This window comes from Petaurus breviceps, unplaced genomic scaffold (genome assembly GCF_028583685.1).
Source record: "Petaurus breviceps papuanus isolate PSGF00001 unplaced genomic scaffold, PetGlider_PUasm1.0 350440, whole genome shotgun sequence".
NCBI classification, from domain to species: Eukaryota; Metazoa; Chordata; class Mammalia; order Diprotodontia; family Petauridae; genus Petaurus; species Petaurus breviceps.
Window position 1 is genome coordinate 1 of NW_027186215.1, and position 21578 is coordinate 21578.

Here is a 21578-nt window from a genome sequence, read left to right on the forward strand (position 1 = left end):
CACTGGTGAAGGACAGTGCTGTTGTTGCAGGGGTCTGGGAACCTTTCTGTTGGTTCAGAAGCCCTGAAGAAGGATTTTCTTGTTGTATGTTTACAGAAATCCTGGGATAGGGTTTTGCTAATGTTTTCAGGGTTTGCTAATGTTCTACAGACAGAGGATGAATTAATGAAGGGACTGGCAATGTATCTTGTGGCCTTGCTAAGCCTTGTCTCCCCAGGAACTAAGATTGCTGAGAACTTGCCTCTTGTCAAGATGAAGAAAAGATCTCCATTTGGGTATTAAGTGCTGTGCTTAAACTTGATATAACTCTGGGGTAGATTCAATTATGATCCAGGGGTGGGGAACTTTTGACCTTTTTGTGTTCTATGGTTGAACTAATGAATGTACTTTACTTAGATTGGAAACTAATCTCCATTTGAGAAGATGGGTTTTGTGGTGGACTAAATGAAGGTACAGCCTAGGGGTGGAGTAGTATTTAGAACAGGGACTTTGTAATTGATTGAATGAATGGAAGGTCCTGGGGTGGGGTAGTCCTTGGAGATTATTTAATCACACTTTGTTCAACCATAGAACACAAAAAGGTCAAAAGTTCCCCACCCCTGGATCATAATTGAATCTACCCCAGAGTTATATCAAGTTTAAGCACAGCACTTAATACCCAAATGGAGATCTTTTCTTCATCTTGACAAGAGGCAAGTTCTCAGCAATCTTAGTTCCTGGGGAGACAAGGCTTAGCAAGGCCACAAGATACATTGCCAGTCCCTTCATTAATTCATCCTCTGTCTGTAGAACATTAGCAAACCCTGAAAACATTAGCAAAACCCTATCCCAGGATTTCTGTAAACATACAACAAGAAAATCCTTCTTCAGGGCTTCTGAACCAACAGAAAGGTTCCCAGACCCCTGCAACAACAGCACTGTCCTTCACCAGTGAACAGTATTCACTCTCTGTCTGCAGGACAGTCTCAGGAGCTCTTAGCCAACAGCCAGGTTCCAGGACTTCTTCAACAAAAGGACTGTCTTTCACCAGTGGACAAATCTGGCAAAACAGCATCAAAACAGACAGACAAAGTCCCAGCAAAACAGCCATGTCTCCTCAGTCCTTGGCAGCTCAGGGGGCAGGTCTCGAAGTCCAGGGCAATTCAAAGTGGCCCCCAGCAATTCTCTCAGTGTCTCTCTGCCTCCACGAGGTGCTGCTTCCAAAAAGTTCTTCTGCCTCTCTCTTGTCTCTCCAAATCTAAGTCACCAGCTCCTCCCAGTTCAGGACTTTCTTTTCACATCAACAAGTCCATCCCACAGGTAGGATTAACAAGCTCTGGGTTTTAACACAATCAATTTGAAAACCAAGCCAATACAGGGGAATCTTTATGTTCCATTACTATCACAAGGCCTTGGCGCCATATTGGATCTGGGGGTTGAGAGAGAGTCAAGGGTCTAGGATGCACATCAGTCGGGAGTCTGAGGGCCTGGGGGAGGGTGGTGCCCCTATAGTAATAAGGATGGTAGGAGGGCTTAGGGGGAAAGAGGACGAGCTCCACTTTGGACAGACTGTGTTTAAGGCAGCTGCTGGACGCCCAGTGTGAGACGTCTGAAAGGCAGCTGGAGAGGTAAGACTGGAGGTTAGCAGAGAGTGGGGCAGGAAAGGTCGACCTGAGAATCATCTGAAGAGAGATAGTCATTAAATCTGTGGGAGCTGAGGAAACAGTCTGGAGGGAGAGGAGAAGGGGGCCCAGGGCAGAACCTGAGGGACACCTATGGATAGAGGGTGTGGTCTGGAGGAGGGTCCAGCAAAGGAGTGGTCAGAGAGGGAAGAGGAGAACCAGGAGAGAAAGCGGAGCGTGTCCCAGAAGAGTGCCCCACAGCATCCAGGGCTGCAGAGGGGACAAGGAGAATGAGGACTGAGACAAGGCCACCGGACTTAGCCACTGTGGAGAGGGCAGTGTGGATGAATGGTGGGCTCAGAAGCCAGACTGCAAGGGGTTAAGAAGAGAGGTAGAGCACAGAGAGTGGAGGCAGCTGGTATAGACGGGCTTTGTGAGGAGTTTCACCACAAAGGCAGAAGAGACTGTAGGGCCAGAGTGAGGCTTTGTCCAGGATGGGGGACACACGGGCCTCTTTGGAGGCAGGAGGGAAGGAGCCGGTGCACAGAGAGAGCCTGGAGGAAGGCAGTAAGGAGCAGGCCAACTCCTCTTCCTCCAGCAGTGTGCTGAGGACAAGAGAAAAGCAGGGCTGGCAGCCTACAGAAACAAACCTCCATGAGCAGAACCCAGGAAAAGGGGATGAAGCTGAAGACGGAGAATGAAGGAGCCCTTCCCACATTCTCTCCATCTGCACAAAAACTCCTAGAGTGCCTTGGGAGCCACTACTCCTGAAATGAGGGAGATGCACCAGGGTTCAGAGAAGTGGGGGAAGACAGAGGGTGGCCAAGCGGGAAGCACAGGGCCACCAGCAAACTCGCAAATCCAGCCTGCCTTTCTTCTTTCCACCTGCAGCCCCAGTCCGACTCCCTTTGTCAAATGGCTTTTATTCTGAGTAAGGGAGGGGGAGAATTCATTTATCTGAATGAAGGTCACAGAAAAACCAAAAAAAGCAAGAAAAACTTTGAAAAGAAAAAGAAAGGATTATTCCATAACATTCAAATCAAAACGCCAACAGATTCCTCCATCAAATTAGCTAAAATAATAACAAAAGGTAAAAAGACCAAGGGGAAGTCTTTGTTCTGCTTGTCCTGCCATACAAAATCCTGAAAGCCCCCCATGCATTTCCTTGCTTTCACCCACCAAAAAGCAGAGATGAGCCAGAAAGAAGGAAAAGTGCACTCTGGTGCCTCAGCTCCTGCAGGTACCCCCTTGTGCCCTCAAGGAAAGGAATCACTGGCACGAGAGTGTGGGCAGGAGAGGGGCTAGGGCCAGAGCCACAGATAAAGCAGCAGCTGCCGGCGGCCATGAGGGGGGCTCCAGCTGCCCCCCACATTCTGGGACAGGGTGGTGCCCGGAAGCACCATCCCTCAATGGGACTCTGGACAAGTTAATCAATTCACAGCCAGCTACCCAGAGGGTCCCCAAGGGCAAGATCGGTGACGTGGCCACCCCCGCCACTCCCCCGGCTTACCTCGCACTCGGCTCTCAGCCTGCCCAGCTCTTTCTGGAGCTGCTGCCCATCCTCAGCCCTCTGCTTCTCAAGCTCGGCCACATGGATGTCTTTGAGCTCCCGAAGGGCCTCTCGGTGCCGCTCCTCCATGCAGAGCACCTCTGCGCTCAGTCTATCCAAAGCCTTGTGGTTTTCTTCCTCCAGCAAACACCTCTGGCTGTGAAGGGCTGCCTGCAATTCCTCCTGCAAGAGAGGTCATTGGAAAGAGCCCAGTCCCTCTGGCGGCCAGAGCTCTGCACAGTGGAACCCTGACTGAGGACCGGAGCCGGACCCAGAGAGGAAAATGAAGAAAGGCTCCCCACTCCTTCCAATCTAACATTCATGAGAGAAAACCCAGAGAGTTTTCAGAGCTCTTTCTGTCCTTGACGTGCTCTCCTCCTCCAGAATGAGGACTTCCCGGCTGACTTTCCTTTAAATTGATGGCTAGTGTCAGTGCAGTCTAAGGGAGCTCACAGGGAGCTCATCATGACCCAGCCAGGACTTGTAACACACCCCCTTGCTCCCCTTCCCCCATAGGAATTACAGAGGTCAGCTCCCCCAGAAAAACGAGCTCACTTCATGAAGAAGCCAGGTCGTCTGGGCCTCAAGTCCAGACTCACATCCAGTGCCTGCTGGGGCCCTGGTAGGAAGAGGGATGCGGTCAGAGCATCTCCCAGGAGTCTGTAGTCAAGGAGAGTAAAACTCAGAACCATCTGCTGGGGCACTTCATCCTAGCAACAAAACAGCAGACTGCCCAGGGGAGCTGGAGAACACACCAAGAATTCCAGCTTCCCTATCAATGGCTGCCACCCAGCCCTGAACGTCACTGCAGATTGTTTCAAAGGGCTGCCTCAGGGAAGGTTCCAAGCACGGCCTCCACATCTAGGCTATCTCTTAAATGTTTTCTTCCATCTTTAATCATTAACTGAAGTTGAATAGGCCAGGCAGAATTAGGGAAGGAGAAAATGGAAGTCTAGTCTCTTTGTAAGTGAGGAGCACAGCATTGCATCGCTCCAGGTTTCAGAATTTTTGCTTTTCTGCTCCTGCCCGTCTAATGCCCAGATGTCCCACCCCCAGCCTCAGGGATGAACCAGAGCGAGCACATCCCGGCAGAGAGGGGCTCACGTCTGAATCCAATCTCTCTTCTAAGAACAAGCTGCTCTGACCTTAAACCCAGGCCATGGATTTCCTAGGCCAACAATTTCTTATGTGCCACAAAATTAAATTCCTTCCTCCTCATAAAAAGTCCACAATAAGCAAGGCCAGGTTGCCAAAACAAACGTGCAGCCACAGCTTTCCTGCACCGCTCTGCCCCACGTCAGAATAACCAGCAGGCATTCGGTGAGCGGTCCTGCAGATGGGGCATGGCTAGCCCTGGCGGTGCCCGTAGGCCCACACCCAGGCACCCACTTACCTGATGGGCATCTTGCAGCTCTGCAGCCAGAGCTTTTAGCTTCTCAAGATGATCAGCGGTCATCTCAATTCTGAGGCTTTCCTGGGCCAGCTGCAGCTCTCGCTGGTGCTTCTCCATCTCCTGTGCCAACAGGACCTGGTGCTCGGCCTCCTTGGCCCGCAGCTGCTCCTCGAGCCTCATCTGTACCCCTTCCAAGGCATGGCTGTGCTCTTCCTGCATAGTCTGAATCTCAGACAGGTAACAGGACTCCAAAGAATCCAGATTTGACAGATGTTTGGCTTCCACCTCACTAATTTCTGCAGCATGCTTGGCCTGCAGCTCGGCCACGCGGGCATCCAGCTCCTCCTGGTGCTGGGCCTGCAGCTCGGCCACGCGGGCATCCAGCTGGGCCTGATGCTGGGCCTGCAGCTCAGCCACGCGGGCATCCAGCTCCTTCCGGTGCTGGGCCTGCAGCTCAGCCACGCGGGCATCCAGCTCCTCCTGGTGCTGGGCCTCCAGCTTGGTCACGCGGGCATCGACCTCCTCCTGGTGCTGGGCCTGCAGCTCAGCCACACGGGCATCCAGCTGGGCCTGATGCTGGGCCTGCAGCTCAGTGGTCAGGGCCTCGGTCTGCTGCCTCTGCCTCTCCTGAAGCTGGCGACTCTGCATCTGGAGCTCACTGGCGTGTTTCTCCTGCAGCTCCCGGAAGAGGGCACCCTGTTTCTCAGTGAGCTTCTGTGTTGTTTCTTTCTGCTCTTCTAAAAATCTAAATCAAATGTAAAAGGCACAAACACTGTAAACAGGCTGTCCTCAGTAACTGGGAATCTTTACCACTTCTGCACAGAAAGGGTCCTGGGGACACAAGAAGCCCCAGATCGGACTGGTGCCCAGGGCCCTGCAGGCCCCAAAACCTTCTCTTTACCCAGAGCTCACCAGGGACCCCTACGTACAGACCTCACTTTAATGACAGAAAACAGCCCCAAACCAGGAATTTTGCCAAGGTCTCTGAATGGCCGACAAGGCGGGCTGAAGCTGCAGCGCTTTCCTGAATGGAGAAGACATTCAGAAGCAGCGGCAGATAAGTGTGCCGTCTCTGAGGAGGCTTGGGGGAGGGGAAAGGGTCCAGACATTTAGTAAGAGCCTGCTATGCTCCAGGCCCAATGCTAAGCACTTTAGATACACCATTTTATCTGTTCCTCACAACAACCTTGGAGGAAGGTGCTGTTTTACAATTGAGGAAACTGAGATAGTGAGCTGCCCAGGGTCTGAGGCCAAATCTGAACTCAGGCCTTGCCAGTTCTGGGCCCAGTGCTCTGGCCACTGGACCCCCAGGCTAGAACTGCAGACAGCAGGCTAGTAGAAGCCAGGACACAGATCGGAACAAAGCATGACGGTCAGCAAGACGGCTAAAGAAGGGACAGAGCTTGTAGCAAAAAGCAAACGCTGGAAGGACAAACCATCCAGCACCGAGGGCATCATGGGAGCCCCACAGCCTGGGGCTGGAGGAAAGGTGCCACGTGTCCACAGGCTTGGAGAAAGCCAGGAAGGCAGGTGATGTGGTCTACAGCGGCCCTGAAGTAACTTAGAGCCCTACGCCATCTTCCATGCGGACAGAGCTATGACTTCCTCATCCCCGGAGAATGGGCTTTTGCTGATGGAGGCCCTTCTCTCCATGCAAGAAGACTAGCTTCCCCATCCCCACCCCCAGGGCAAAAAAACAGGCCCTGCCCTCAAAGACCTTCTGTTCCAGTGGGGAAGGGGCCCAGCTCCCAGAGAAAGGAAGCCTTGCCCTCCCCACCTGGCTCAGAAAACCCAGAGGCAACACTCCCAGTGTGGTCCTGGACTGTGATTTCTCTTGTTGAACATTTTCATCTGCGTCTGCCCCTTGGCCTCCAATGGCTCTCTCCAGGGCTTTCCTATTGCCCAGGGCGCTATCTAGCTCCAGGTGTTCAGGTCCTTCAAGTCCCAGAACAACCACGTCCTCAGGGCACACCTCCACCACCTCAGCATCCTCTCACACCCGCCTAGCACTCGGCTCGAGTTCAGAGACCACCAGACCCCTGGCAGACCCCTGAGCCTGATGTGACGACAGAAGAAATAAGAATGCACCAGACGAGGCTAACAGTGGTAAGTCTCCAGGGAGCCCCAAGACTGCCGGTGGCCCCGATGTCAGCGTGAACTTGGCCAACACTGTCCTGTTGTCCATCGGCTTCGAACCTTTCTCTCAGGCCAGTCTATGGGCCACGCTGATACGGCCACGGCATACACACCACCCCCACAACGTACTGCACACCCTGGGGTTAGCACTGAAAGGCCTTCCCTGCCAGGGCCCCCAGTTATACTCTGTTCTCCCTGACACTGGCTATAGCTCAGTCCAACTCTGCTCCCCAATAACTCCATCTCCCACCTGGGCCTCTCCTCATGCCTGCCTAAAATGCTCTTTCCAAGGGCCCTTCCTGATCATGGAGGCAGAGGCTGGTGCAGTGGATCTGCAGTCAGGGTGCCTTCAACACTAATCACTGCGCCTGTATGCCTCAGTTTCCTCTGCCTGTCCCATCTGAAAAGCATCCTGAATGCCTCAGAGCACTCCAGATGAGACGCTCTCTACCTGACTCATCTTCTCTCCGCACCTGCTGACACCAGCAGACAGGTAACAGGCCTCAGTCACTAACCTTACTTGGCTTGTCTGCAGCTCTATGTCATGGGCCTCCTGAAGCCTCCGGGTGGCCTCCTCCAGCTCTCTGGCCATCTGGGCCTTAGCCGCTTCCAGCTCCTGAGAGGCCCGTGCCTGCCAGGTGGCCTCCTCCTGGGCCCGGCTCTCTTCCTGCTCTCTCAGGGACCGCTCCAGCCTCGTGATGTTGGCCGCCTGCTGGTCTCGAAGCCGCTCCATCTCTGTGACACGGAGGTCGAATGCCTTGCTCAAGGCCTGCTGCTCCTGCTCGGCCTTGCCCTTCAGCTCCCGGACCAGCGCAGCCTGCCTCTCTTCGGCTTTCCTGCTGAGATCCCTGCTTCGGCCTTGCCAGGCTTCCTCCTTGTCCTTGTCCCTGCTGACCATCTGCTGAATCTCTTCCCTCATCATCTTGATTTCTTTCTGGTGGTCTTCCATGAGATGACACGTCATCTGCAGAAAGAGGAATCAAACCTGTTAGGAGAGACTTCTGGGCTTGTGGGAATGGAGGAGGGCTCTCGTGGGGAATAACTAATGAGCGTACTGGCACCAAGGCTTTTCCCCTTTCCTACTTCCTCATCCAGAAACCCACCAGTGGGAGAGAGAGAGACAGCCCCAGGCCAAGATCCAAGGGGAGGACGGGCTGATGGGCCACCTTCCTGCTCCCTGTGTTTGTTCACACAGACCTGGGAAAGGCCGATTCTCCCTATTATCCAGACGGGCGATATGGAAATCGATGTCTCTGACCAAGACCTAAGTCCCGGATGGACCGGCTTGGTGCTGACTGCCAGCCCTCAGGAACACTACCTCTTTGAAGGGCATATAAACTGACCCACTGCCATGAGGGGTCTCTGGCCATCCTTTTGGTAATAACCTGCTGGCTTATTAATAAAATGATGCAATTATCCAGAAACTACATCTCTTGAACCTTTGTACACACCACACGCTCCAGCCTCCCCATCTGGCCTGGGCCTGACCCAGCCCACCACAGGGCCCTCCCAGCTCGGGGGAGAGCGACCCAGTCAGGAACATCATCCTCAGAAGGGAGCGCCAATCCAAAGCCACATCTGTGGCTTCCTGGACCACACAGCAGGGGCCACAGACGTAGCTGGAGGAGCATGCACTTGGCGCTGGGGTCATTTAACGCTGATCCAGGGCACGTTCATCACATTGAGAGAAGCCACTAAGCTGAGAGGAACAGAGAGCACACTGGCCAACAGGCAAGGTCCCAAAGGATCTGGATGGCTGAAGGCACTGGGCTGACCCAAATAAGAGCAAAATGAATACGGTTTTCTAAAAACAGCAAGTCTCGCCTTGGGTACCAAAAACTCAACTACACAAATATGAGATTGCAGAAGAGAGATGGTAGGTTCTTACAGGATAGCAAGCTCAGTCAAGTGGGTGACGTAACAGCCCCAAAAGCTCACGCTACCTTGACATCAACAAGGGGGATGAGGCCACCGGCCAAAGAGAAAAGAGCGATCCCCAATGCTCAGCCCTTCCAGGCCTCTCCAGGAGCACCGTGTGTGGTGGGCCAAGCAAAGCTCTGGCACCTGGTGTGCATGGGCCACAGTCAGGCCCCACGTGCCGTCCCCCTCCTGCCTCCCTCGAGGGCCTTCTAAGTGCAACCAAGCTGTTATCTCCGCTTTCACCCATCAGTCCCCTGGGGCAAGGACTGCCTGTCATTCATTGCACAGAACCTATGACAAGGCTGGGGTTCTGAAGGGTGGAGACCCTAGTGGATCCTGAGCTAAAAGGTAATCCAAAGAGGGCCTGCTGGGCCCCTTGGGCTGCGGATGAAAACAAGGAAAGGATGCCTTCTCCTGCTGCCTGCAAAGCAGCTCTGGGTCAGGCTGGGGTTCTTAGACTGGCATTGCCCTCACCAAGGGCTTGCCCAAGGCTCCCTCCTGAGCTGGGTCTGGAGCCGAGATCCAAGTCTAGGCCTCTCCCAAAGGAGCCCAGACAGCACACTGTCTGCCCCTTACACTCTTGAGGGTCCCAGTCCCAAGAGAAGCTGGGCAAAAATGACAATGCTCAGCCTACAAGTGGGAAGTGAGCATCCAAGGCACGTGGGCTAGGACTGATGGGACAGCCTCCAACACTTACTTTCTCTGCCTCCTCCTTCAGGCCAATCTCACGCTGCAGCTTCTCCTGCAATTCAGCATTTTCTGTCCTTACAAGGCCAACTTCTTCTGTGAGTTGCGAAATAAGGCGCTCCTTGGCCTGCAGCTGGGCCACCCTGGCTCTGTCGTCCTCCAGGGCCAAGGAGACCCTTTCTGCCACCTCTGCTTCCACCTGGCGGGCAGCGTCCTGAGCACACTGTAGTCTCACCTTGATAATCTCTGCAAGAAACCCAAGATGGACAATTGTGGCCGGGCTGTGCAGGCCTTCCGAGTCAGGCTAGCCCAGGGCCTGCATGGTGCCCAAAGGAGCAGGCCCAACGGAGGGACCCAAAACAGTGGGTGGTAATGATGGCCACGCGGCTGGAATTTGGCCTTGGTAGGCTTGGAACCCCTGTGCCCTGACCCCCTCATACAACCCTCCCAGAGCCCTTCTTTTCCACCAAGACTCACTGCAACATTCCCTCCCCCAAAAAGCCTTCCCTGATGGCCGCCGGCCATCGGCTCCCTCCCTGACCAAACCCCATCTCGACTAAAGCTCCTAAGGATGCACATCATCGCCCCAGTGACCCCAGGAGCTCAAGGACAGTGTCTTTAGAGACCTTTATGTGCCCGCCTACCACACTGCCTTGAGTGCAGTAGGGTCAATGCCAATTTGTTGGGCTGGACTGAATTGGGCCAGACCAAACTAGACGGAACCAGACTTGATTGAATTAGACTGGATTAGACTGGAATGGCCTAGCCTGGGCTGGACCCTCTGAATCGCATCAGGGTGCTTCTACACTGCAATGAGGTGTTTCCCTCAGGAACTATTTCCAAAGAGCTGTGCCAGGGAAGACAAGAGCCTAGCCTTTCCCACAGTGGGGACACGTTGTGCTGCAGGGGCAGGTTCAGATCAGCAGAGATTTCTCCTCATTAGCTCCCTTGTCTTTCTGATATCGGCTTCTCGCTTACAAATGAGCTGCACCGCAGGGAGGGGCCCAGCACTACCTTTCCTGTGCTCCTCTGCAAGGTGGGCACGCAGCTCTTCGAGGTGCAGGCAGTGCTGGCGCTTCTCCCTCTCCATCTCCACCATGTTCTTCTCCTTGTGATAAGTCTCCAGAGAAGCCTTTAATGCGTCCAATTCACCCCTGTGCTTCTCTTCAAGCTGTAGCCTCAAGTGCGCTATCCCCTCCTACAGAAGGCAAGCCAAGGGCACCGGGGTCAAAAGCCGACCTTCTCTTGGCTGTGTGCTGAGGCCAGCACGGGGCCCAAGGACCCACTGGGGCTTACACAGTCACCACAGCAGCACCTGAGACCATCCCCAGGAGCCAGGGGCCAAACTCCAGAAGAGGTCACATTAAGTTAGGGTGACTGATGTGTGCCTACCAAAAGTCAGCACAATTTCACCTGAGGTGAGCAGGAAAAGGCTCTTCTTCAAACACAAAGAGGGGCATCTGAGCTCAGGCCTCGGGCCTCCAATGGAGCAGAGCTCTCACTGTCTCTAGGCCTCACCTTCCTTATGCCACCATAGACAGCTCCACTGCTAACAAGCAGTGCTCCCTTCTCCAAACCTAGTAAAGTCCAGTTTTCTTAGCTATACACCCAGCTTATCTCAGCCTCGGCCTGAGAAGCAGGACAAGTCCCTGTACTGGATAACCTGAGTAGGAAAAGACAGCTCCTGCCAGAGCCTTCGGGGGTCACAAGGTGTAAGGGTGGTCTTCCCACAAGAAGCAGGGGCTGGGGTGGGAGCCACCACCAGCTTTAAGAAGGAGCCAACTGCAGCTTCTTAGGGCCAGGCACGTCCCCAAGATGACAGGCCTTGTCAGGACCACAGGAAGAGTCACAAGGAGCAGGCACTGGGCATTTTACACTTCTCATACACTTGGGGGGGGGGAGGTGGGCTCCTGTCTCATCTGATTCACGTACAATGTATGCATTTTACATCAATAATAATAAGGGGCAGCTAGGTAGCGCAGTGAATAGAGCGCTGGCCTTGGAATCAGGAGGACCTGAGTTCCAATCTGGCCTCAGACACTTAACACTTACTAGCTGTGACCTTGAGCAAGTCACTTAACCCCAATTGCCCTGCCTTCTCCCCTCCAAAAAGACCAAAACAATAATAATAAAATAACAATAACAAAAGGGACACTGTGCACATTTATAGAGCACCTTACGGTTTGCAAAGTGTTTTATAAATATGATCTCATTTGACCCCACAATTCTGAGAGAATTCGGTAGATGCTGCTATCCCTACTCTACAGATGAGGAAACAGAGGTAGGAAGATTAAGTGACCAGCCCAGGGTCACACAGAGAATAAATGAGGTTGTATATGAGCCCACACCAGGTCCCTTCCTGACTCTGGGTCCAGGGCTCACCACTTGTAATGCTAATGGGACTGGAAGATCTTCCCAGCCCCTTAATAAGCCAAATGTAATCACATGGAGCCTGTGGTGGGAGGAGTTTGCTGAAGGGTGGAGCAGACCCCACAGGAACCTGGGAGTCGGAGCAGTTAGAGCTGGAGGGAGGAGAGGAGACAGCTAGGCTTCTGAGTGTTGGTTTGTGGGAAGGCTAAAGGATGGTGCGGCTTCATGCTGTGCTATGGTGTATTAACTTCTTTGCTACTGTGATGGATTTGACTTTATGGCGTGTGGATTTGATTTTCTTGCTTCTGTCTTCTATATTGAGAGTCTGTTATATTTTGTGTTTGAGGATCATGCTAGCATATTTGCATTTGTGTGAAATGTGCTATGAAAATTGCATTGGTGCTGCACTACTGCACCACCTAGCTCCCCTAACGCACTAGTTAAATAAGCCTTGCCAGAATCCTGAAGGGCTCAGGATGAAACAAGCTGCCCACCTGCAGCGAAGGCACTGAGGTGTCTGAATACAGACTAAAGCAGACTTTTCCACTTTCTTTTTTTTTTTAGCTTCCTTGTACAAAATGAGTAACATGGAAATGTTCTACATGATTGAGCATGTATAGCCTATAACAGACTGCTTGGGGAAAAGGGGAAAGAGATAGAATCTGGAATGCACAACTTTTAAAAAATCTTTAAAATTGTTTTAACATGTGATTGGAGAAAGAAATATTTATTATTCAAAAAAGAAATAAGCCTCTGCTCTGTGCCCAGACTGTGCTGGGGATACAGAGACCAAAATGGAACAGGCCTTGCCCTTGAGGGCGGGCGTGATACCATCTCACCTCCATCTCGCTGCCAGACATGGGGGATGGGCTTGGGAAAGCTCCCACCAAGCACACCTCCAACCAAAGGAATCCCAGCCAGACCCAGTCGTGTGAAAAACAAGCATGTTCCCCCCTGGAATGCTGGTGAGTCACCCGGGGGGAAAAAAAGCCCTGCTACCCCCGCCCCCGGCGCCACGTTCAGTCAGTCTCTGCTGAGATCCGGCGGGACAGCCAGCCTCTATTCGCGAGGTTCTCCCAGGATGCTTTGCTGCTTGCTGAGCTGGACCAGCGCTGCCCCGGCCCAAACTCAGACTCCAGTGTGGAGCCTCCTAGGGCTCCCCCCCACCCCTGGCCCCAAACTCAGACTCCAGTGTGGAGCCTCCGGGGGCCCTCCTCGCCCCTGGCCCCAAACTCAGACTCCAGTGTGGAGCCTCCGGGGGCCCCCCCCTCACCCCTGGCCCCAAACTCAGACTCCAGTGTGGAGCCTCCGGGGGCTCCCCCTTGGCCCCCGGCCCCTGGCACCCCGAAGCTGCCCCCCTTCTCCGCTCACTGGGGCACATCCTCACCTTGTGCCGCTCCAGCTGCAGCATCAGCTGTTCCAGGTGGGCTTTTCTTTCCATTTCAGAAGACTCTTCTACAAACCCAATGGACCAGCTACAACAGGAGAGAGAATAAAGCACCGCGCCCTGCTGCGCCAGCTCCCCGGCCTCTCTGCCCCAGGGTCTAGGACAGCAGAAAAACCCCACTCCCTCTGTCTGGGAGAACTCTTCCCTTGTGAGCCCAAGGGAAAAGGAGCCTGCATCTTCCGTGGTTCCTGAGGAGAGTCCGTAGGGTCTGCAAAGGTGCCCGGGGAGCAGGCCCTGGGGCACAAAGACCATGGGCGGGGTGCCTCCCGCCATCAGAGCAAACCAGGCAGAAAGGGCCTGCGGAGTGCGGGGGCCGGGCCGGGGCTGCCTCGGCCTACCTGGTGTCCGCCGAGGAGAGTAAGGAGTCCTCCCTGACCTCCTGCAGCCTCTGCTGGAGCAGCTGCAGGTCTTCACGATAGCTCTCTTCCGCCTCCCGCAGCTTGCGTTCAAAATAAAGGCGCAGCTGCTCCAGTTCGCGCTCGTGCTCGCCCCTCCTCCGCTGCTGCTGCTGTGCGAAGTCGTGCTTGAGGTGCTCGATCTGATCCACATGGGACGCTCGCGCCAGAAGCTGCTCCCTGAGCTCTGTGGGGGCAAAGGCTGCACGTCATCGGGACGGAAGCGTGTGGCTGGCAGCCTCCCGGGCCACGCCTGAGGGGGCGAAGGGGATGGGGGTGGGGGTGGGGAGGGGGGACGGGGGGATGAGGGGGACAAGGAGGGACGGGGGCCGGGGGATGGGGGGGGACGAGGGGGACAAAGGGGATGTGGGGGAACAGGGGGGTCAAAGGGGACAAGGGGGACGAGGGGGAAAAGGGGGTCGAGGAAGCCGAGAGCCTCTCCAAACGCCAAGGCTGCCCAGGCCACCCTGGGGCCACCTTCACTTCAGCTGCTGACTGACAAGGGCTCTGAGGCTGCATGCCTGCCCACAGGTGGAGCTGACTCACTACTGAACAGTCCGCTGGCCCCCTCTCCAGGTGCTCCTCCCCTGGCCCTCCGCAGGCTCCAGGGGGTGCCCATCAACCTCAGGGATGCCTCAGGTTCTGTCTGGGCCCTCTTCCCTTCTGTCTGTGTGCAGCTTCACCTGGGAATGCCATGAGCTTCCAGGGAATTAGTGAACATTAAGGCAGCAGGCTGGTGCTGAGGCTAGAGGGCCAGGCCTGCAGTCAAGAAGGCCTGAGTGCGAATCTGGCCTAAGACACTAAGTAGCCTTGTAACCCTCAGCAAGTCACTTCACCCTGTCACAGAAGCTAGAGAATAAAAGGGCAACCCCTGCTGTATCTCTGCCAAGCAGGCCCCAGGTGGGGCCAGGAGAGGCAGAACATCTCCAGCATCTCCTCTCCAACTTGGACACCCATCAGATGCCCTTCCCACCACCAGCACCCCCCCCTCCAGGCCCTGCCAGTCAATCTCACTCCTCCATGTCCGTGACCCTCCACACCCAATACCAGTGCCAACGCCTGCCCTCTGCCCCCGTCCCCACCTCCTCACAGCTGGGCCGCTGCACAGCTGCTCCCATCCACCCTCCCTGCACTCAGGGCTGACTGCGTCATTCCCCCAACCCAAGACACTTCAATGGCTGCCTATGGCCTTTAGGACCTGAGCTGCGCGTAACAAAGCCCCTTCCTCCCTTTCCAGGCTTCTCATACCTCACTCCCCAAAAGGCGCTCTTGGATCCCGTGTCCCCGACCCTCCATCCCCCCCGCTCTAGGCCTTCTCTCTGCCCCCCCCCCCAGGCCTGGAACGCTCTCCCTCCCGCGCTCTGCTCACCAAGCTCTTGGCTTCCTTCAGGTCCTGACTGGAACCCTACCTTCTCTAAGGCCTCACCCCATGGTTTCCTTCCACTGATCACCACCAGTACTCGGTAAGCCCCTGGCTGGAGAGGAGCTGCTGGCACACTGTCTCCCTCATCCGACTGGGAGGCCCGTTGCCAGCTGTGACTGTCTTCGGCCTTTTGTGTATCTTTTGGGCATGGCACAGAGTAAGTGCTTACTAAATGTGCACTGACTAGCAGGTGACTCAAATAAGGACAAACATCATTATGTGCATACACACAGATGCGTGAGCAGCCTGCGCCTATTTCCCGGCTTCAGTTTTATTTGCTGGGAAGGGCGAGAACTTCACCATCTTGTTCTATTGAGTGCCGCTGCCCCCAGCGCTGGAAGCTGGCCCCTTCCACAGGGAAGCCACAGCCCACAGCTGCAGGCCCGTCTGCAGGGCCCCTCAGAGCTGGACACAGAGCATGGAGGGGGCAGTGAGCAGAGGACCAGGCTGAGAGTCAGCAAGACCCGAGCTCCCATCTGGCTTCTGATGCCTCCTGGCCGTGTGACCCTGGGCACTTAACTCGCTTGTCCTCTCAGGGTTCCGGCGACTCTGTGCTGCAGAGGGGGCAGTCCGCATTGAGAAAGGGAGCTTCCGCACTGCAAGTCCCTCGTATGGTCCACAGTATTTCCTCTGAAGGAACGCAAGCTTCTCGACAGCAGGGGCTGCTCAGTGCCTAACGGTGTCTGGCACACAGGGGGGACACAAACTTACCATTCAGCTCCTGTCGATTTGCTCGCGTGGAATCCAGCTGAGACCACAGCTGCTGGATTTCTTCTCGAGACTGAACCTGCAATTCTTGGTAGGAGGCTTGGAGGGAGTCCAGCTGCATGGAAGGGGAGAGCCGTCAGGCAGAACGGCGGTGCTGCAAGCAGGCCAGCATGCCAGAGGCTTGGGCAGCCTGGGCGAAAGGGCGCCTCCATGGCCCACAATCCCAGGGAGCACCTGAGGGACGTGTGCAGGAAGTGTGACCTGGAGGGCAAGGCCCAGGCCCTCTCTGAACATGGGCTTCCACAACTGTAACACGGGTGCCAACACCCACTGGGGCCCTCAGGAGGGAAAACCAGACGCTCATGCCAGAGTGCGCGGCACGCACAAGCACACCAGCTATTATCCTCACAAATACAGACGGGATAAAGGGCCATTGTGACGTCCCCCAGAGAGCCTTGGGATCAAAGCTTCGGGACAACAGGCTGGTCCTTTTAAGTCCGCAAAGACAAGATGGGAAGCAACCCTCCAAACCCCAAAGGAGACTCTAAAGTCTCTGAGCCCTGCAGATCAAAGAGCGTTTGAAGGCCACGTCTGGCTGCCCACCTCCTGCTGTTTTTCTCTAAATTTCAGATTCATGTCTTCCAAATACTGGTCATGCTGGAGCTGGAGCTGCTGGCGAAGGTCCTGCAGTGCGGCGTGGTGCTGGGCCTGCGCGCTTGTGAGCGCGGCTGTAAGACAAGCGGCCCAAGTCCTCGGTCACGGCCCAGCTTGGCACAGGCCCCAGGCAGCCTTCCCAGGTGAGCCGTGGACACAAGGAGCCCTCCTCCACAAGCAGGGCCGGGGTAGCGGCTCCCTCCTCCCAAGGTTGGGCAACCTGAGACCTTGACACCACAGGATTTATTCTGTGGCTTTGTTCTGTAAGACTCGGATTGAGGCAAAACGCCACACCCAAGGACCTAGAGGGCTCCCCACTCTGCCCCTCCCATCCATGAAGAAATGGAGCTCTTCCCATGGTCCCAGAGGGAAGGGAACGTAAAGTGAAGTTTTCAAAGGCAAAGGAAGGGGGCGCAGCGTCTCCCTCACTCCCCCACAAGCACCTGGGAGGCAGACACAGGTGCAGCGACTGGGCCAGGGCTCCACAGAAGGGCAGGTGGGGAGCGCTCCCCGCCGTGGCACTGCTGGGGCCGCTGAGAATGAGAGGGAGCCGCCCTACCTTCAGCCTGGGCCTTGTCGTGGCCCATCTTCTCCAGCTCGGCCTTCTGCTCTGCCAGCTGGGCCCTCAGAGACTCGCGCACACTCTCCACTTCCGCCCGATGCTTCTCAGCCAGCTCTTCCTCTAACTTTTGTAAGCACAAGCCCTTCTCCAGGTCCCAGTCTCCCTTCAGTGTCTGACAAAAGACCAAGCACAGACCACAGGCCCCTGTGGAGGCCCGACAGGCAGTAGGCGGGCAGGTAAGGCTGGGGAAGGTGGGGAGAGGAGGAGGAGGCGAGCGGGAGACGATCCCAAAGCCCTCCAGGGCTGGCGAAGGGCCCAACACCTCTCAGCCCCCACGGAGGTCCAGACTATGGAGATCCCCCCTGGACAGAGAGAAGCGCCTCTGAGCCTTGTGGTCATGGGGTGTGTGTGCGCAGGGGAAACCCAAGCCGGGCAGGCCACGTGCCACCCTGCCGCAAAGCAAACCAGGCAGACCAGGGCAGGAAAGGCTACCTCCAGTGTCCGCGCGTGAGCCTCCATTTCTAATTCCAGTTTCTTTTCCAAGTCAGCTGAAATAAAAGAGTCGACTGTGAACACAAGCGAGCTTGTCAACAGCCCTGCACGCAGACTTTCTTGGCCCACAGCCTGCTCCCCTCCTGCCGCTCGGCTGTGGGGGGCACACACAGCCTGTGAGCTGGGCCTTAAAAGGAGAGGAGGAAGGAGGCTGACAGGGTGGGCTGGAGCCACAGTGCAAGGGAAGGACTTGGCCATGGCCAGTATGTGGACAAGGGACAGACATCATTCCTGCCAGGCCCACAGGGTGGGGCAGGGGGCACCAGACACCAGGGGCAAGTTCAAGCTGGATGCTGAAAACGGGCGGCTGGTGTCTCCACACGGGGAAGAAAAGCCCTGATTAAGATCTAGCCGCTCCTAAGGAGCAGCCACCAGTGCTGATAAGAAAGAGGGAGAGCAGGGGGAGGAGGGAGCCCAGTTAGCAAGTATGACAGGGCTCCACAGGAGAGAGGGGCAGGGATGGAAGCAGGGAGGAGATGAGAGGAGTGATCTGGAGGAAGAAGGAGTGCTCGCTGACCGCCACTGACCGCTAACTGGGCCCCAGATCTGGCAGAGCCCTGCTCTCCCAACCCTAAGGGAAGCCAACAGCGACCAGAAGCACCCTGGTCCACACAGGCGCAGCCCACGCCCTAATCAAGCCTGTCTTCACCAACTCTTCACACCATCCCAGCCGCAGGCCCGCCGGGGAACACACCCATGGCCTGTCTGCGCTCCGGTGCGCGCAGGAATCCTGGTGCAGAGAACCCCTTTAACAACGACTCCTTTGCTGTACTGGAGGCTGGGCCTTCCCAGATCCCCTGCCCGGCCCCAGCGCGGGCCAAGGCCAGGCAGCCGGGCCCCAGCCACAGGCAGCATGGCAGGGCCACACAGGACGAGCCCGGAGACAGCCCAGCCTGGCACTTCCCCCACCACGATGATGCAGGGGGACTATCAGAGCAGCATAAACAACACTAAGGCGGTTTCATTTTAATTCAAGCAAATACCAATAAACGTGACCCACAAGAGCTCATGCTTGAGAGTGAAGCAAGTCCTGAGGACCTGGGCTTCCCAGAGGAGGGAGAAGAGGCCTTGACACCTCCCCAAAGGTCTGTGAAAACACCGGGGACACATCCCTTCATCCAGCCACCGGGACACCTGGGAACGAGACTCGTCCTCCTGTGACCACAGCATCTTCTTACAGCACCAGCAGCTAAATGCTCTAGCCAAGCCAGACTCAGCTCAAGCACCTTCCAGCCCACCAGCTCCCCACAGGCCCAGGGTACCCTCTGTCCTGGCCTTCTGCCCTTCCCCGTCCATCTCTTGTCTCTCTCCCTCCTTCTCCACTTCTATTTCTCTGCACACACACACACCCCCAGTCTCCCATGCACACTGCGTGACCCTGCACAGGTCCCAGGCACATCTCTCAGGGCTGAGCAGGTCTGCGGGGGAGCTGCTTCCTTAGGCATTCTCTCTGCCAATGAAACTGCAGGCCTGACCCAAAAAGGAAGCACAAGCGGGAGGGCCGCTTGGCCTACCTGGCGCTGACCATGCCAACCTCTGAAGCCTGGCCAGGGGCTCCAGTGCCTGAAGTGGGGAGGAGGAGGGCAGGGAGTGTGGCCCCGCCCACAACCACCATGCCAAGGCACACTGCCAAGGGGTCCGTGGGGAGGCCGGGGCTGCCTTCCTGACACTGCTGAGTGTTACAGCTCAGGTTCATCGCGATGCCCCTGAAGGGAATGGAAAGGAAGGGCACGAGCACTAACGGCATCCGCGATGTCCTGGCACAGTGCCAAGTGCTTTACAAAGAGGACCTCGTGGGAGTCTCACAATGACTTTTGGATGAAGGTGCTAGCTGGGGACACTGAGGTGAGCAGAGATGAAGTGACCCAGCCAAGGTCACAGGTCTTCTGGACCCCCAGCCCAGGGCTCTACAGACCAAGCTACCTTCACGCTGCACTTGCTAATGCTCAAGCCCAGTGTAAAAGCCGACCAGCATGAGCTCCTCTCAAGTTCCCGCCTCTAAGGGTCAAGTGGATGACTCCGGGCGTCGGCCTGGAAGGCCTGGGCTCAGAGGAAGGTGAGGAAGCCTGCCCGGGCTTCTGAAGGAGGCAGCCTCCTCCCTCCCCCATTCCCAAGCTCCTCCTCCCTCTAAGAGAGAGTGGCCGGAGCAGGGCCAGCCCCCAAAGAGGCAAGGACAGGAAGGGTCTCTCCCTTTCACAACAGAGATTAGAAGCAAAAAAACGACGCCAAACTCCAGCTAGGGACACACACACACCCAGGTGCCCCTTGTGCATGAGAAGCACTGCAGGCAAGAGAGGTCCCTCTATCTGCCCAGAACTGTGATTTCCCAGGTGCCAGGTGGGAAGCTGCCGTATACCTGCTGCCCACCCTGGTAGTGCCCGCTCAGCTGCGGGGGTCCTTCCCACCCCTCCCAGCAGGACACCTGCCAGGGCACACAGTACCTAGGTCCTGCTGGTGCTGGGAAGCCATCTCCTCCTTCTCCCTGCGATGCTGCTCCTTGACGTGCTCCAGCTCGAACCGCTGGCGGCTCTGGACGAGCGCCACCTCCTGCGCCCGCTTGTCGTTCAGCATCTCGCGGAGCTCCACCAGGGCCGTCTCCTTCTCCTTGTGCAGGTTGGCCTGGGTCAGCTCCAGCTGGGCCGTGTGCCGGTTACTCAGGCTCAGGCGCAGAGCCTCCAGCTCCAGGCTATGCAGAGTCTGCGAGGGGCAGAGGGCATGGGTCAGCCAGCACAGAGCAGATGCGCTGCCCGCCTGGCGGAGGGGGCACCCCCCCGACTCTCCCAGGCCTTGCCTGGGCCAGGCACAGGACAGCAGAAGCTTACTGACCGGCTGGGCCGCACACCGCTGAGCACTTGCTGGGCTCTAAGGCTCCTTGGCCAGGTGGTGTGAGCAGGGGACAGTGGGTAGACAGCTGGTCCCCTCTGGCCCCCACTCTGGAACCCAGCTGTGTCTCCACAAGCTCCCCGTCAGTCTGTCACTGCCCCCTCCAGGCTCTGGGCCAACGGCTCCCTCTCCTGTCCCCTGAGGTCAGAGACCAGGAGGCTCCCACTCCCATCAGCTCCTTCCAGACCCTCCTGCTTAGAGCTTGCATCTACCTGTCCCCATCAGCCAGTCCTGGGCTTTGCTATCCCATGACAGAATGGCCACACTTCAACAAGGCACAAGCCCCTAGTCAGCTGAAAGCTTTGGCCTGAACACTAAGGAAAGCTGAGCCACAGAATCGGTGCTCTGGAATTGTGAGGCTTTGGAGAAGCCCTTGGACAGCAAGGAGGTCAGGTCAGTCAGTGCTAAAAGACGTGAATACCACCTGTTCACTGGAAGGTCACATTCCGAGGATGAAGCTGAAATCCTTTGGCCACATAATGAGAAGATGACATTTGTTGGAAAATACCTTAAGGTTGGGAAAGAAGGATGGCAGAGAAAAAAGGGGATGGCAGAAGATGTGACGGATAGATAGCATCACGGCAGCAAGGGACGTGAGCGTGGCCAGACTCCGGGAGATGGTGCCGGCCAGAAGGGCCTGGCGTGCTGTGGTCCGTGGGGTCACCAGGGGCCGGACACGACTGACCAACAACCAAACACTGGAGACACCAAAACCAGAGTGAAGGCAGGTCCAGCCTCCATGAGCTTATGTTCAACAGGGGTGGGGAGGGTGTCAAAAGATAGGAGGAGGGGAAAACAAGCATACAAAGACTGGGAGAGGGCGGAGAAGGGACAGACCAAGGACACACAGCCTGGAGTTCAAGGTGTGAGGACAGCAAGAAGGCCTCAGGCCACACCCACGCTCAGTCTGGATGGGAGCTAGGACTTCGAAGGGGCAAACATGGGCAGGAAAGAGTGTCTTGGGGAGGCACAGCCGGTGCAAAGGGGTGGCAGAGGCAAAGGCCAGTTTGTCCAGAGAACAGAGCCCTGGACTGATCAAGGAGACAGCAAACATCCTGTGGGTGATTTGGTGATCCCTGTGTGCCAGGCACTGGGCTGAGCACCAGGAGACACAGAGAGGCCTGTACACCACCCCCCCCCACACACAAGAACACACACACCACCACACACCACACACACACTCTGACACACACCCAACACCCGCACACAACACACACACCCAACACACACACACACACCCAACACCCACATACACACCCCAACACACACCCACACCCGACATCCACACACACACACAC

General features: G+C 56.2%; 1 protein-coding gene across 1 annotated transcript in view; it reads right to left on the reverse strand.

The window, feature by feature from the left end:
* Positions 1–3111: 3111 nt before the first annotated feature.
* The window catches only part of LOC138168089 (protein FAM184A-like), a gene marked incomplete at its 3' end in the record, with an annotated part of 25927 nt that continues 7460 nt past the window's right edge, over positions 3112–21578 (reverse strand). The window contains exons 6-17 of the mRNA XM_069097124.1: positions 19839–20094; positions 17338–17393; positions 16843–17017; positions 16233–16357; positions 15633–15744; positions 13442–13685; positions 13044–13131; positions 10301–10484; positions 9297–9532; positions 7195–7643; positions 4544–5288; positions 3112–3333 (exon numbers count right to left, since the gene is read on the reverse strand). Coding sequence (XP_068953225.1) covers positions 3112–3333; positions 4544–5288; positions 7195–7643; positions 9297–9532; positions 10301–10484; positions 13044–13131; positions 13442–13685; positions 15633–15744; positions 16233–16357; positions 16843–17017; positions 17338–17393; positions 19839–20094 — 2892 coding nt within the window. The remainder of the gene's footprint in view (positions 3334–4543; positions 5289–7194; positions 7644–9296; positions 9533–10300; positions 10485–13043; positions 13132–13441; positions 13686–15632; positions 15745–16232; positions 16358–16842; positions 17018–17337; positions 17394–19838; positions 20095–21578) is intronic.